The sequence below is a fragment of the Nymphaea colorata genome, chromosome 6, assembly GCF_008831285.2.
Source record: "Nymphaea colorata isolate Beijing-Zhang1983 chromosome 6, ASM883128v2, whole genome shotgun sequence".
NCBI lineage: Eukaryota > Viridiplantae > Streptophyta > Magnoliopsida > Nymphaeales > Nymphaeaceae > Nymphaea > Nymphaea colorata.
Window position 1 is genome coordinate 8,469,692 of NC_045143.1, and position 14,213 is coordinate 8,483,904.

Below are 14,213 nucleotides of genomic sequence, written 5' to 3' on the forward strand. Positions count from 1 at the left end.
GTTTAGAGACTTTAATAGGAGCCACAAGTGAAGTAAATTATTGTTCATAATCATATATATAAACTCAATATATTTAACTTTTAATCATTATTTGATTATGGGTACTTTGCCAGAAAAAAGCATCCAAAGACCTGGATTACATTAGCTCCTTTCAAATCTGGTTCCCAAGCATATGCGATTCTAAAAGACAGTTGTTCGACGCATGTAACTGCACATGCGACTCCATTATCTCCTCTAACAAGCTAGACAGAAAAGAGTATTAAACAAGCTAAAAACGAAAGGGGTGCAAAATAGAAGAAAAGGAAACCCCACAAAGAATTTCTTGTTTGTGGAGTCTTCAACTATAAAACTTACTTTGAGTCAAATTTAAAATAGATCGTGAAGATTTTACATCTCTTTCTCAAGGTCTGGGATTAGGATCCTTCCATTATTAGGAAAAATTACATGCACCGATGATCAATTAAAAAGAAGAGAGATGGTTCTACAAGTTAAATTGCCAGGACAGGTAGAAGTTAGTACTACCTTTTATATATAAAATTATAACCGTTCAAACGATTATTTCTATATCTCTCTTGCTATTAAATGTTGATGCATGAATAAGCATTCATTAAAAAAAACCGCAAAAAATAAGTGAAAACTGAGGCAGAATATTAATGAGCATTAAGCTGGGATGCAGAAACACAGCAGCTTGGCACCATTAAGGCCTTGTCAACAGTTAGAAATAGGTTCAGAGTTTATGGCCACAAAGACCCCATTGAGATGAAGAGTTCTGGAAATTGACAAATATTAGAACAATAAGGAGCTTGTGTACGCAGAACACGTGCAGCACACAAATATGGCATCCTTCTCTAAAACACATGATAAGAAGATTTAACTGATCACTAGCTCAACTAAAAGGCAGCAACAGAGTAAAAACAGCAGGAGGAAACGACTCCAGATATTACATACAGATAGGTATACATCTACAAAGATTATTACTACTTGAATTCAATTCTCCCATACATAGAATTCAGGCAACGAATCAAAGTTAGAGGGCGACATTGTCGCCTATATTATTCGCACGGGAGACATGAAGCCACTGGGGAGAAGAATGCAGCGGCAAGAAGGTCTGAACACAAGACAACACCTCAGCATCAGCGCCTGAATCCACTGCATCCTCTTCTTCTGACCTCCTCTTCATGCAGAATTCAGAAACTGAAGGTGTTGATCTCAGCCAAGGGATCGCATTCTCCGCCGCCAACACTTTCACTGCCAGCAGATGAACAAAGAAATTGATCGACAGCAAACAGTAAGTACCAAACGGTGAAGGTCAATCTCAAATGTCAATTAAACCATGTTCTTCTGAAGTTACCGTCAGAATCAAATATAAAACCGAAGAACCACCCTATTTAAAGCATACGGGCTACATTAAAACGCTTTTTATTGCAGCGAATGAACAGACAAACTATCTGTAACGGCGTTTCAGGTTCCAACAACTGGAGTTCAAGACGGTTGACAGCATCCTACCCCGCCATTAAAAAACATAGCATCGAAAGATTTTCATGGCTCAATGTCCAAAGACGACTTTTCTGAATCAAGCAATGAGAATACAACTTTGAAAACTCGCAAAATGACAGTCCAGAAAAAGAAAACAATGAGCATACGTATCAGGGAGAGAGAGAGAGAGAGAAAGAAAACGAGTTCATAAACACATACCAATTATGAGGCCCATTGTATTGGAAAGCCACCAAAGACGAGTATAGAAAGTATAGTTGAATAATTTTAAATCTTTTGACTTTTGAGCCTCTAAGGGAAGAACAGTGGGAGCAAGCGTCGTTCAACAAAAGTCAAATATCACCAAGCCTTCTGTTTATGCATTTGTTTACTCTCAGAGATGGTTTCAGTTCCCTCTTGTTGGACATCCACTCAAAAGCTTTAGCCGTTGTTGCAACTCTCTCTCTCTCTCTCTCTCTCTTCCCCTCATAACATCAAGAAGCAAGCAGCTGAAGATCCAACTGGATAAACGTGCAAGATATGGTTTAGCTAACCATTTGCAGAGCAAACACCAAGCATTCATCTTCCTATGACTCGTATGCTGCAGAGAAATCATCTAAATCCAAAGTTTTAGTGGTACCCTGTGAGCCATTATCCTCATGAATGAACACGTATAGCTAATTATAAGTATGTGCCCCATACTTGTACTGACTAGCTTAGAAACGAGGGTACCAACACCAAAAACGAACTAGCTTGCCTTATATTTTGTCGAATAAAAACAGGATATCATTCATTGCGGTTGCCAAATCAGAATTCACAAATGTAATGGGTTTAGAAGATGCCAACGTAATCCAGATGTCATAAAATAATTTAATTTGCTTTATATGTAGGATGACATTTATTTTGAAAAGTCCAATTCTTTGGTCATCAAGAAAGTTGAACAAAAGGAAAGGTTAATTGACAAAAGAGGGATAACTTACTGGGTATGATCCATCTTAGAAAACATACATATTTTACTAAATATGCTGATAGCTTTACCAGCAGATAATTTGCCATGGGCGACATTCATTTCTTTCTGATAGAAAGCATAAAGTTAACATTTCTAAGGAAAATGGATACATTGTAATAAAAATTGGAAACTGAAATATAAATCCCTCTCCCTCTCTCACACACAAAAATCACGCACACACATGTAACCATAAGCAAGCATGTTCTTCAGAATAAATAAAATTAACTCAGTTCATAATTCAACTCAATATGCGCCCTAGCAAACCCATGTAACTTTAAGCAAGCATACTCTAGGTGCATATTAGTGATGTATAAGCATCAGAAATAAGGTACTTTGATATTGATAAGATTGTTACTAGAAAAAATAGCTTAGAATAATACATGGGCAAGTGTTTCCACGATATGAAACTTTTCAAGCCTGTGTACATGCAAGTAATTTACAACAAAGGTCATTAGTCGTCGAACAAATGCTACTGATATTTAGTTCACAAACTATAGGGACCTAAAGAATAATATTAAAACATGTGTGCTCGCACATACACAGAGATAGAAGGCGAATTCTGTGGTTTAGCCAGTAATGCTGGAAGGAATTAGCGTGGTTTATTTACTGTCCCTTTTTCGTCTCACGTACAAATTAAGACTCAAAATTTTGAAGATAACAAGTATTCCACGAGTACGTCTTTACAATGATCATATGGTTTAGAAACTGCCAAGAGTATCATTAGCAGTCTTTTTTGACACATGAACATGGTAACAGTTATTAGATTAGCAACGAGAGAGAGGGTGCGGAAGAGACAGATCACGGATGCGAATTAACTCATAGAATCAAGCTTCAGTAATGGGTTTCGAAAGCAAAATCCCATTGAATTGCAGTTAGTATTTATCAACCTGTAAGACTATAACGCAGAAAAATCAGCGCCCTTTCCTTTGTTATTTTTCTTTCTAACGTGACCAAGGGAAGCAACTCGACGATTGCAGAACGAAGGCACCTAAACTTATGGTAAGGGATACGATGCGAGTTCCGCACATAAAAAAAAACAGACAAAATCTTCTTTACAAGATCTACCGTGCCATCAATCATCATCCAAATCGAAGAAGATATACAAAGATAAGGCCAACTAATGCATTGAATGTGTAGAGTAGATGCACAAAAAACAGATCCAAATACGGATAACACAAGCACTAAAGTAAAGCCGACGTTATCAAGAACAAAACCCAAGGAGTGAACAAAAGTAAATCGATACTGAATATATAGGGACACAAAGATCAGATCAATCGATTCCGACAGATAAGAATAAAACAAGTATGAAAGCATAAAGCAGTTGTTTCAAAAGCAAAGTGCAAATAAATACAGAAATTAAAGTATATCTACCAAAGAATTTCGTGATCATGATTCAGCGACCATTTTTCCACTACCCCATGGACGCAGACGAGATTGCATTATCAACTTTTGTTGTCTTTAATCCCTATGTTCTTGCACGTTACACCACACAAATTGTGTCCGACGAGTTATTATTTTTACCGCATTGTTTAAGGAAGGAAAAAATGGATAGCAATGCGAGAGAGAGAGAGAGAGAGAGAAGTACTTGGCCGATGGTTTTGTCCACTGCTATCACTTTGATGAGGAGCTTCTTCCATGGCGGAAAAGTTGGTAGAGAGAGAATCAGGTTGCGGGGATGTGGTGCTGGTGGTAGTGGAGGAGGAGGTAGCAGGTTGGCTTTTTCTTCTCCTTCTGTTATGGTCGGCGAGTCTCTTTCTGCAACTTCTTTTTCCCTCATCAAACTCAGATAAGGCATGAAACCTTCAATAATGCAGCCGAAATCAGTACCAATAACAGCTGAGGAGAGTTGAGACGAGTAAATCTTCGTGGAAAATGAAGTTTGAAATAAAAAAAAATGAAAGCCAGAAGGGTAAACACAGAAGGAAAAACGCTCAAGCAAAAACTCACTCGGTCAAAGTGGAGAAAAAGGGGGAAGAATGGTATAGAGATGTTCTCCATTAATTTAGCAGAAAAGAAAACTTGTCCGGGAAGAAAGCTGAAATAAGACCGAAAAGAAAAGAGAAAATATCCATCAGCTAGAAACCAATGGTTAACCACTTCAGCGCGTGAGGTATTTGAATCCGAGAAATAGAGCACGAAAAGGAAAGTACCAATGAGAAGCTTGATGACCACGGAGGACACAAGAAATATATATATATATATAGATATATATATATATATAAAAAGAGAGAGAGATGAGACAGTGAAAAATCAAACACTAACTGTTTCAAGGCATACCAAATGTACTCCTCAGATCCCTTGATATAAACCGAATGGTCAAGATAAAAGAGAGGGAAGGACAGAGAGAGGGGGAGGAAGATATGTTGGTGCTTAGTGTAGTCTCTCTTTCTTTTTTCTACAGAAAGAAAACTTAATTTTGGGTTGGATCTGGCCGCATCAAGTAGTCTTTTCGCCAATCCTTGACATGTTGATTTCCAAGTTTTACGGCGTATTTTTGTGTTCAATGGCTTTTGCCACCCGCAGATTGCACCTGTGGCTTCCAATAAATCGAGGAGAGAGAAAGAAAAGAGAGAGAGAAACTGATAAGAACCAGAAGAGCTACAATTGCAGCAGCTCTGAGAATAGAGTACACTGGCAAAGTGAAGCTGATCCATTATTATAGAAGTAACAATGCGGACCAGAAAGAGAGTACAGAGAAAAGAAGACCCCTCTTAACATCATACCACTAGAGATGCACTTGAAAAGAAGACCGGCTTGACCCATCATACCAGGAAGGGTAGAGAGAGACGGAGAGAAAGAGTACAATGGGAAAGGAGACATTCATGGTGGCAGTAAAGATAAGGTTACACCAGCTCCAGTAAGAGAAAGAGAGAGGCGCGAGGGTGTACTGAGTGATCATATATAGGGCATAGAATAGAGTGATATACTGAAAAAGAAGCGACTGATTATTGCAGCAGTGGGCATGAAAATCGCACAGCAGCAAAGATATCTATAGAGAGAGAGAGAGAGAGAGAGAGAGCACTGGAAAGGTAAAACCGATAGACCCAAAGGGAGACTACTCACCGGAAAAGAAGAGATTTATCAGAGAAAGCGAAAGAGCATTAGCAGATCTTGGTAAAAGAAACACGGTTATAGAGCCGACAGAATAAAGGAGAGTCAACAGAGAGGAGGAGAAGAGAAAATTATAAGCAAAGCAAGACTGATGGGAGCGAGGGAGGAGAGAGGAGAAGAAGAGCGAGCAGAAATATCAAGGCCAGCCGGCCCAGACCTACTGCATTGTTGGCAGAAGCGCTGTGTGATGCCGCCGGCTACCACCACGGTGGCCGCCTTCGAGTGCAGCTCGCACACCTTGTGCCTTCTGTGGTAATGCTTCGCCGCCCTCAGGTCAGCCCTACACCCTTCCGCCTGGCACCTCGGCACGCTCGCCGCTGCGCTCACTCCACCACCACCAAGACCGCCTACCGCCACCACCGGCCCCCGCACTCCCCACCTGTCCTCCGCCGAAAAGTACGTCCTACCCCCTAAATCCAGCCCTATCCTCGCCGGAAAGCCGCCCAACGCAACCTCCTCCGCTGTCCCCCACCCTCCGCCCACCGCCAGGTGACCGTGCTCTTGCTGCTGCTGTTGGTGGTGGTAGTGGTTGTCAATGCCGCCCGAGAGTTCCACCATGTGCTGGCCGTACGGCGAGAAGACTGACATCTCATGCTCCTGGTGGTCGGGGAGCTGGAGACCAGGGTGGGGAATCCATTGGTAGGGTACTGATTCCGGCGGGTTTCCGTCGACACCGCCGGAGCTCGGCCATGCCCAGTGGTTGATCATGACATCGTTCTTTGGGGCACTGCTGGCGGTAGGGGTGCCTTCTTGAAGGCTGGCTCATGGTTGGGAGGCAGGGGACACTCATGTCTTTCTTTTCGCGGACGAGGGTAAAAATGGAAGCGTGAAATTTGCAACATCATTCCTATGAACCCCTTATTATTTTACCTTTCTTCAAATATCCTCCAACCCCCAGAGTAAATGATAATTTTCGAAAATCTCCTCTTCTATTATTGCATTTGGCAAAAGCGTCTCCCACAGTGATCATACCATAAAAGAAGTGCACCTAGGCAGGATTCAGGAATAATAGAATTTGACATCCAAGCAATCTTTGATTGGCTCATCAAAAGTCTCCGTTGTGCAGACGAAATTTTGATTCATTAATCAAGTAATTTCACATAAACTCTTCATTGACAAATCACACAATTTGATCATTAGTACTCCTATAATATTAAAACTGTATGACTGGCAATAAAATTACATAAAATTAATGGATTTTAACATGCCTCCTAATAGCTTCGATTCTTGACAGAAAAATAACAAGAACCAAGATAACAAACCACTTAATAAATCTTTTTATAAGCCTTTGCATAACATTATTAAGTTTTCTATAATGAGAAGATACAATTCATTTTTTTTTAAAGGTATACTAGTTTGCATATGTAAGACCTCAAGTCTCACTATTGAACTTGCTTTCATACAAAGTATAACCACTTAGTTTACTAGATTCATTTACAACTCCAAAGAGGTTAGGAACAACTGACCCCTTCAAGCTGTTAAAGATTTTTAATAATTTTTAATACGAAACTAAATTTTTCACAATAAAACATTACAATGCAATATACATTCACCAACATAAAATTAAGTAGGTAAACTCGATTAGCCTTACTGTCTTAACATTTTAAACATGAATATACTTTCTATCGACTTTGAATGTTAGATGAAGCAATTGCTTTTGAATATTATGAATTAGAAAAACCAAACAGGATTTCACTTGAAAACAAATCGCTTCGAGAATTTGCCTTTATTTCCTTACGTTCCCCCAATCACCTAATCCGCAAGGAGCAGCCGGCTCACTTCCAACGGCGCTCTCGATAGCCGTTGAATTTTTCAAAAGAAATAAACGTCACATGGAGGCCTTTTAAAAAAAGCCCCCTATCAATCGTATCGATTTCCAAAATTGACCCCGAGACTGAAGCACTTTCATCTGGTTTTCTGCGGCAATCGACAAAGTTTTATTATGGCCTTCCAGGTTCAAAATCTCTGTAGAAATTTTTTATTCAGCAATTGATCAAGGAAAGATTAGGCTTGATTTTTCCATCGAGGCTCATCTACGTGGGTCCCACTTTTTTTTAAATTATAGCTCATCTACGTGGGTCCCACTTTTTTTTAAATTATATTTTGCTTTTAAAATATTTCTTATAAAATGTTTGACAGATAAAAGTGAGCGTGCATGTGCTTATGCATGCAGATGCAGAGGAGGAGAGTCAACGGCATCAAACAGCTGATCAGGACCGACATGTCTACTTAGATTCTTCATCATTTTCAAAATAGATAAAATTTTAAAATTTTTTTAATCGACGCTTTATTTGAAAAATACTGTTATGTCGTATTTGGCACATGTATAAGATAAAAACCAGCGTTCAATGAATTTTCAAAGTCCCTTTCATTTCCTCAAGGTGATGATGCCAAAAAATAAAAATAAAAAAGACGAGATAATTGAAGTAGTAAGAGTAAGAGTAGGGGTGAACATCCAGCTATCCCTCCAGCTTGATTCGTTAAAGTTCAACTTGTGAATGAGTTTGAGCCCAGTCATTTAATCGAACTCGAGTTCATGAGTCCACTTGTTCAAATAATCAAGTCAAGTTCGAATTGTTAAAACTCGAATTGGTTCCAAAATGATGTGTAGCTGTTTTTTAAATATCCAACTTTTTTTTTAATTAAAAGCTGATTTAACGTTAATTAAACATGTAAGTTCTTACAAAAGCTCATTTAAGTTTGTTGAGGCTTAATTGATTCCAGCTTTATTTATGGTAAAATATTTGTCCATATATTCAAACGAGTTTGTCGAGCCTTAATTGAGTCGAGCTCGAATTACTTATGTGGAGCTATTCTCGAGCTTGAGCTCGAGCTTTCATTAGTCGAGCTCGAGCTTTCATTAGTCGAGTTGAGCTTGAGCTAGCTGAACTCATACTCGACTCGGCTCGTGTTCACCCCTAGTTAACAGAGTCAAAGAGTTTATCATCTCTTTCACTCAAGTGAACGGTAAGACATATTTATAAAGTGATTTCAATGATGAAAATAAGAAGTATTGATTTGGGTTGGTTACCGTTCTAACCAATGTTGCTCTTTCTCTTTTTGTTTTTTTTTTTTCTTTTTCTTTCTCTCTCTCTCTCTCTCTCTCTATATATATATATATATATATATATTTTTTCTCTCTCTCTCTCTCTCTCTCTCTATATATATATATATATAGAGAGAGAGAGAGAGAGAGAAAGAGGTTTGTGATTTAGAGTATCTGCATTAATTTTCTCTAAATTGCGAGATTAAGGTCCTTACATTTTGCAAGAAGAGATATATATATATATATACTTCAAATTCCACTTCAAAAAAGATCATCCTTGAAATTTGAAACATAATAAAGAACCAAATAGTTTTTCTTTTCCATATTTGCACAGCATTATGGACCCGCGCTCACACGCATCTTTTCCCGAAATTAACAAGGTGCGATCCTATTACAAGAAACGTTTACCGAGAAGCAAACCTGGATCGCATTTTCAAGATGTGCGCACAAATCATCCAAGAATTTAAAAATACGGGATCTGAACTCCTATAAATTCCAGCTTATAAGATTCAACCTATAGATCATAAAAATAATAATAATAGGTGCCGATTCCCACATCGTTTTTGCAACTTGTTCATTTTATTTTATGCATTTTTTTTTTCGAGAAACGAACCGATGCGATGTTTAAACTTGTGGACTCGCTGTTGACACATGTTAAGGAGTTGCATTATATTATTTTATCACTAAAATTGAGAAAAAAAAATATTTTTTAATTAAAACAAAATGACAAGAATGTAAATCGTTTCGGGTTCTCGGTAAGTTGGTTTGGGAAATTATATCAATAGTTTGAAGGGGGCTGAGGAGGGGCCAAGTGGACAAGTGCCTTTGAAGAATGTGTGGGATATGCGGCATCTCGGAAGTTTGAATTTGTTGGGGTGGTTCAACGAATATGGATAAAATACTGGGGGCTGCCTTGGAAATTGGCGTTGTCAGAACGAAAAGGTGGAGGTGGTGGCCTTTGGCTTTGGGTGATTCTTGTTTGGCATTCTGGCATTTTCAGCAAGTCGAAAATGCCCTTAGCTCGTGCGGCCCATCCCTTTCCGGATTTCCGTGTCGCCTCCTTTCTCTTTTATCACTAATCATTGATTACCATCCTGGAAACGACTTGCTTTTGCTCCCCCAATTCTAACCACTTAATTATTCTTATATTAATCTTTCTCTCTCTCTCTCTCTCTCTCTCTCTCTCTCTCTCTCTCTCTCTCTCTCTCTCTCTCTCTATATATATATATATATATATATATATATATATATATATATATATATATATATATATATATATATATATATATATATATATATATATATAGGGAGAGAGAGAGAAAAATAGGGAGAAATTGTAAGGGCTAGACACTTATAATGATCAATCTCAATCTTTGGTCTTTTCCTAATCAAACAGCTGATAGCTGATAGAAAAATAAAGAAAAAAGTGTATTAACTAAAATTATATTACTAAAATGCTCTATCATCTTTTTTTTCATTGCTTTTCTCTGAACACTAATTTAAAAATTATACTAGATGAGATTGTTTATTATCTATCTAGCATCTGCTACCAATATATGTAAAAAAAAACTAATACTCTTTGAGCGGCCTATATATATATATATATACTAAATCAATGATGAAACAACCATGTTTATGATGTTAGAGAGCCAATTGGTTGTAGGTGTTTTGTGGTGCAAGTTTCAATTAAGTAAATTGAATTATCTTTCAATATAACAAGGTTTTGTAATCCAATTTGGCCGAGTCGCTGAATCGGCCGACTCGCCGAATTGGCAGCCTTACCAATTCAGGAACCCATGTTTACAACATTGCCTAATCTCATTTCTCATAATTTTATAAGGTTAATGGTAAAGTTTATATTTATACTTAATATAAGAATCCTAAAGGTTATGCAGACCAAAACCGGTTTATTCACAATCTTCGCACATGCCTTTAGAAAACCAAGTTTTGGATTTGTTTTTGTTTGTCTAACTATATTTTTACCACAAAAACTCAGTTTATCTGTACCTAGTGTCCGAGACAGCCATCTCATTGTTACAATGGGTTGGGTTCATGTGGGGCTTCCGGCCACTAGCCTCTGTGCGTCTGGTGTAGCCACTTTACATGGTTAGACCTGAGTCCAGCGTCATCACAACAAAATTTTTACAAGGATTTGCATGACTAGGCCCACAAAGGGGTGAACACGAGCCCGAGTTCAGTTAGTTCAAGCTCAGCTCAACTACTGAAACCTCGAGCTTGACTCAAGAATAACTCGAGCTCGACTCAATTAAGGCTCGACAAACTCATTGGAATAGAATTTATATTCATCGTATGTGTTGAGCTCGAACTCGACTTGATTAAGGCTCGACAAACTTGTTTGAAGAGACTCGATATTCACTGTTACGTGTTCAGCTCGGGCTCAACTCGATTAAAGCTCCACAAACTCGTGAACTCGTTTGAATATATCAATTTGATTAAAGCTCGACAAACTCGATTAAGGTTCGAGCTCGACTTGGCAGTTATGTATTGAACTTGAACTCAACTTGATTATTTGAACGAGTCGAGTCGACTTATGAACTCGAGCTCGACTCGTTAAGCAAATGACTTGGCTTGAAGTCGTTTACGTGTTAAGCTTTAACGAGTCCTCGTTATTAACCTGAGGCCCACACCAGGCCAAAGGCGCACACCAGCCCAAAGGCGCTACTGTCTCTATTAAATGAAGAGAAAGATAAGGAAAAAACCAAAGTTCCAAAAACAAAACTTGTTAAAGCACGGCTTCCAATTTAATGGGGGTCTATCTACTTCCACTACCTGACCCATTTTCTTACTGTCTCATACCCATTTTCTTACTGTCTCATATACATGTGGTTTTGTATGGACAATTGCAAAAAAAAGCCCACACAAATTGCTTATTTATGCATTAGTACCTCACCGACATTTACTTATTTATGCTTTGGTTGCCCCCTTAAATGTTTCGATTGAAGTATTAATGCTCCTTTCTGCCCCTGCACACTAATTTGATCTTTCAATTCTACCCAAATGTCATATCTTAGTATAACTTGGATGCGACTTATTTCCCATGTATACTTTTCTCTCACCAACAAATAGCCTTCTCTGGTACAAGAAGGAAGTTCGTATTATGAGCACCAAACTTGTACTAAGCTTTACCTTCGTCAGTAGTGAGGATATGTTCATGAGATCTAAAGGAAAATCCCCATTTTTACAATCTTTCCTTTTTTTTTTTTTACTTTTCTCCAAAGTAAAAGTGCGAGTTGGCATAAAGTAAAAGCAAATCAACCGCAAAAACCTTTTAAACAAACAGTGGCGGAGGCTGGTGTGGGCAATTGCCCCCTACATTGATATTGATACCACATGGTCATTTTATTATTTCCATAGGAACTGCCTTTAAAAGTTTTTGTTATATTGATAGTACCCTTTAGCTCAAAGCTTATGCAATGCTGCTAAAATTTTATTCAAATGTGAGATGATAATGTTGTTATAGATCATGTCGTATGATAGCGCCTGGTAATGAAAAATTTCTAACTCCACCACCCGTAGACATGGACACACGTATTAGTGCCCCACCTTATGCCAGGTGCCTCCATCGGGCGGGCCAAGGGGTGCGGCATTAAGAGCGGTGCTCGCCGGCGGCGGCACATGTTGCATGCCCTATGCTCTAGGCACATGGGTGTGGGGTGCGCATGTATTCATGCATCAAGAATGCTAAATTGGTGTGACCCCATTAGCGGCTTTGCAGCTGAGATAAGAAGACATTGTTAAATGAATCTAGCCTCTTGGGTGATTAGAGATAATGAGTGAAAAGGACGGAGATCATTCATGTATAGGGTGAAAAGGACGAAGTTAAAAGGACTAAAAACATTTTTTATTTTACCTTTGGGAATGTTTCAAGGAATGCTTTGAAAAGACCTAGTTTGCATGAACATATATGTTTAATTTTTGCACTTATCCAAATGGTTGGGGAGGAACATAACCCACATCATTTTCTAAAAAATTAAGACTTTGATCAGGGGCGAACCTAGAAATTTTTCATGAGGAGGGTCGAATTAAAGCTTCTAAATTTTGACTAGGGCAGAAATGACATTTTTTTAAAATTTTTATGTAAAACAAGTGAAATTTTGTAAAATTTACATATAATTTTTTTTTTTTTTGAGGTGGGGCGAGGGCCCATGCAGGCCCTACCTTGGCTCCACCGGCTTTGATAGTCATGATCTACACTACTTGAAAATACTTAAAGAAAACAATCTATGGTAAGAAATTTGTGGATGAGAGGTACTAATGCTTAAAATCCTATTTTTGAAGGGGCAATATTTAAATGGTCATCAGATGTTAATGTAAAAACAAGCAAATCTATGTGGGCAGCCTCTGCTACTGATAATAGGCATATCTCAGATTGTGCAATTCAAGATTTGCATGGATCTATTATAGCCTTAGATATCTATCAAACATTGCATAAAGTGAATAATTGGCAAGTGGCTAATATTTTAAGGGGTCTTTCATAGCCTAGACAAATACACTGATGTACATATCTTAGTAAATCTGTTTAAAATTCACTTGAGTAAAAAAACTGGAAAAAGTTAAGTCACTATAAGAGTGTCTTTTTCTTTCTTTCTTTTAATGGAAAACGCTGTACAAAGAAGTGAAGTTCATCAAAATCACTTGGTGACCATGAGCATGTGAATTTTTTAGAAGAAACAACCTTTTGATTCCTTGCAAAATCTAATAACAATAAGAATACTAGTAGTATTTGGAATTTATTATTTTTTTCATCATATCTGCAAGAACAAGAAAAAAAGGCATTAATTTCTGGGTCTATTGCAATGAATAGTAGAACTCCAACTAAAGCTATTTACTTACGCGGGGCTGGCTTCGGAGCAAGTAGTGCAAGTTATGTATTTCACCATCATGAGTGAAATGCCATAACATGAAAGTCGTTTTCCCTGAACTATTTTCAAATGACATTTTCATTCTTTACAATTTTCAGATTTGCTTATTTTCTATAAATTTAAATAGGAACATTAGAGTTTTATTTTTACACAATTGCTTCTTGTTTCTTATAAAAAAAAACACATAATGTTCTTGAAACATCCTTTTCTTAGCATGCGTTCTAAGAACATTGTGAATCGAATAATGTTTTGACAATCTCAATCATTTGGTAAGCTTTTCCCTTACTGCATGTATAATCTGTAATATACTTTACAAAAGCAAATTGGTAATGCATGTATAAAAAAAATTCGACTTGATTTTCTTCAATTTGAATGTCTATCAGCTTACTCCAACCTGCTTTTACTTAAAATGCCAATCAGACCATCTATTTCTTCCTAAACCTATCATCATTAATATATATATATATATATATATATATACATCAAATCGTCAGTTGGCAATCATATATGTCTCATTTAAAAAATGAGATCAAATAAATTTAAACATTCCATAGATGCCAAGTTTCACCAGACAACCCACTCCTTCCGTATTTGCATACGCGAGCCAGCTATCGAGAGGCTCAGTTTTTGAAGATTTTGAAAATTGCAATTTTTGGAACTTGTAACCGAATTTGATGTTTGTATATGTACC

General features: G+C 37.7%; 1 protein-coding gene across 1 annotated transcript; it reads right to left on the bottom strand.

The window, feature by feature from the left end:
- Positions 1–733: 733 nt before the first annotated feature.
- On the bottom strand, positions 734–6,323 carry LOC116255662 (squamosa promoter-binding-like protein 10). The gene is made up of 3 exons (XM_031631552.2): positions 5,751–6,323; positions 4,068–4,282; positions 734–1,248 (listed from the first exon to the last, which is right to left on the bottom strand). The coding sequence occupies exons 1-3, from the start codon at positions 6,299–6,301 to the stop codon at positions 1,028–1,030; spliced, it is 987 nt and encodes a 328-aa protein (XP_031487412.1). The 5' UTR covers positions 6,302–6,323; the 3' UTR covers positions 734–1,027.
- Between the last annotated feature and the right edge of the window lie 7,890 nt (positions 6,324–14,213).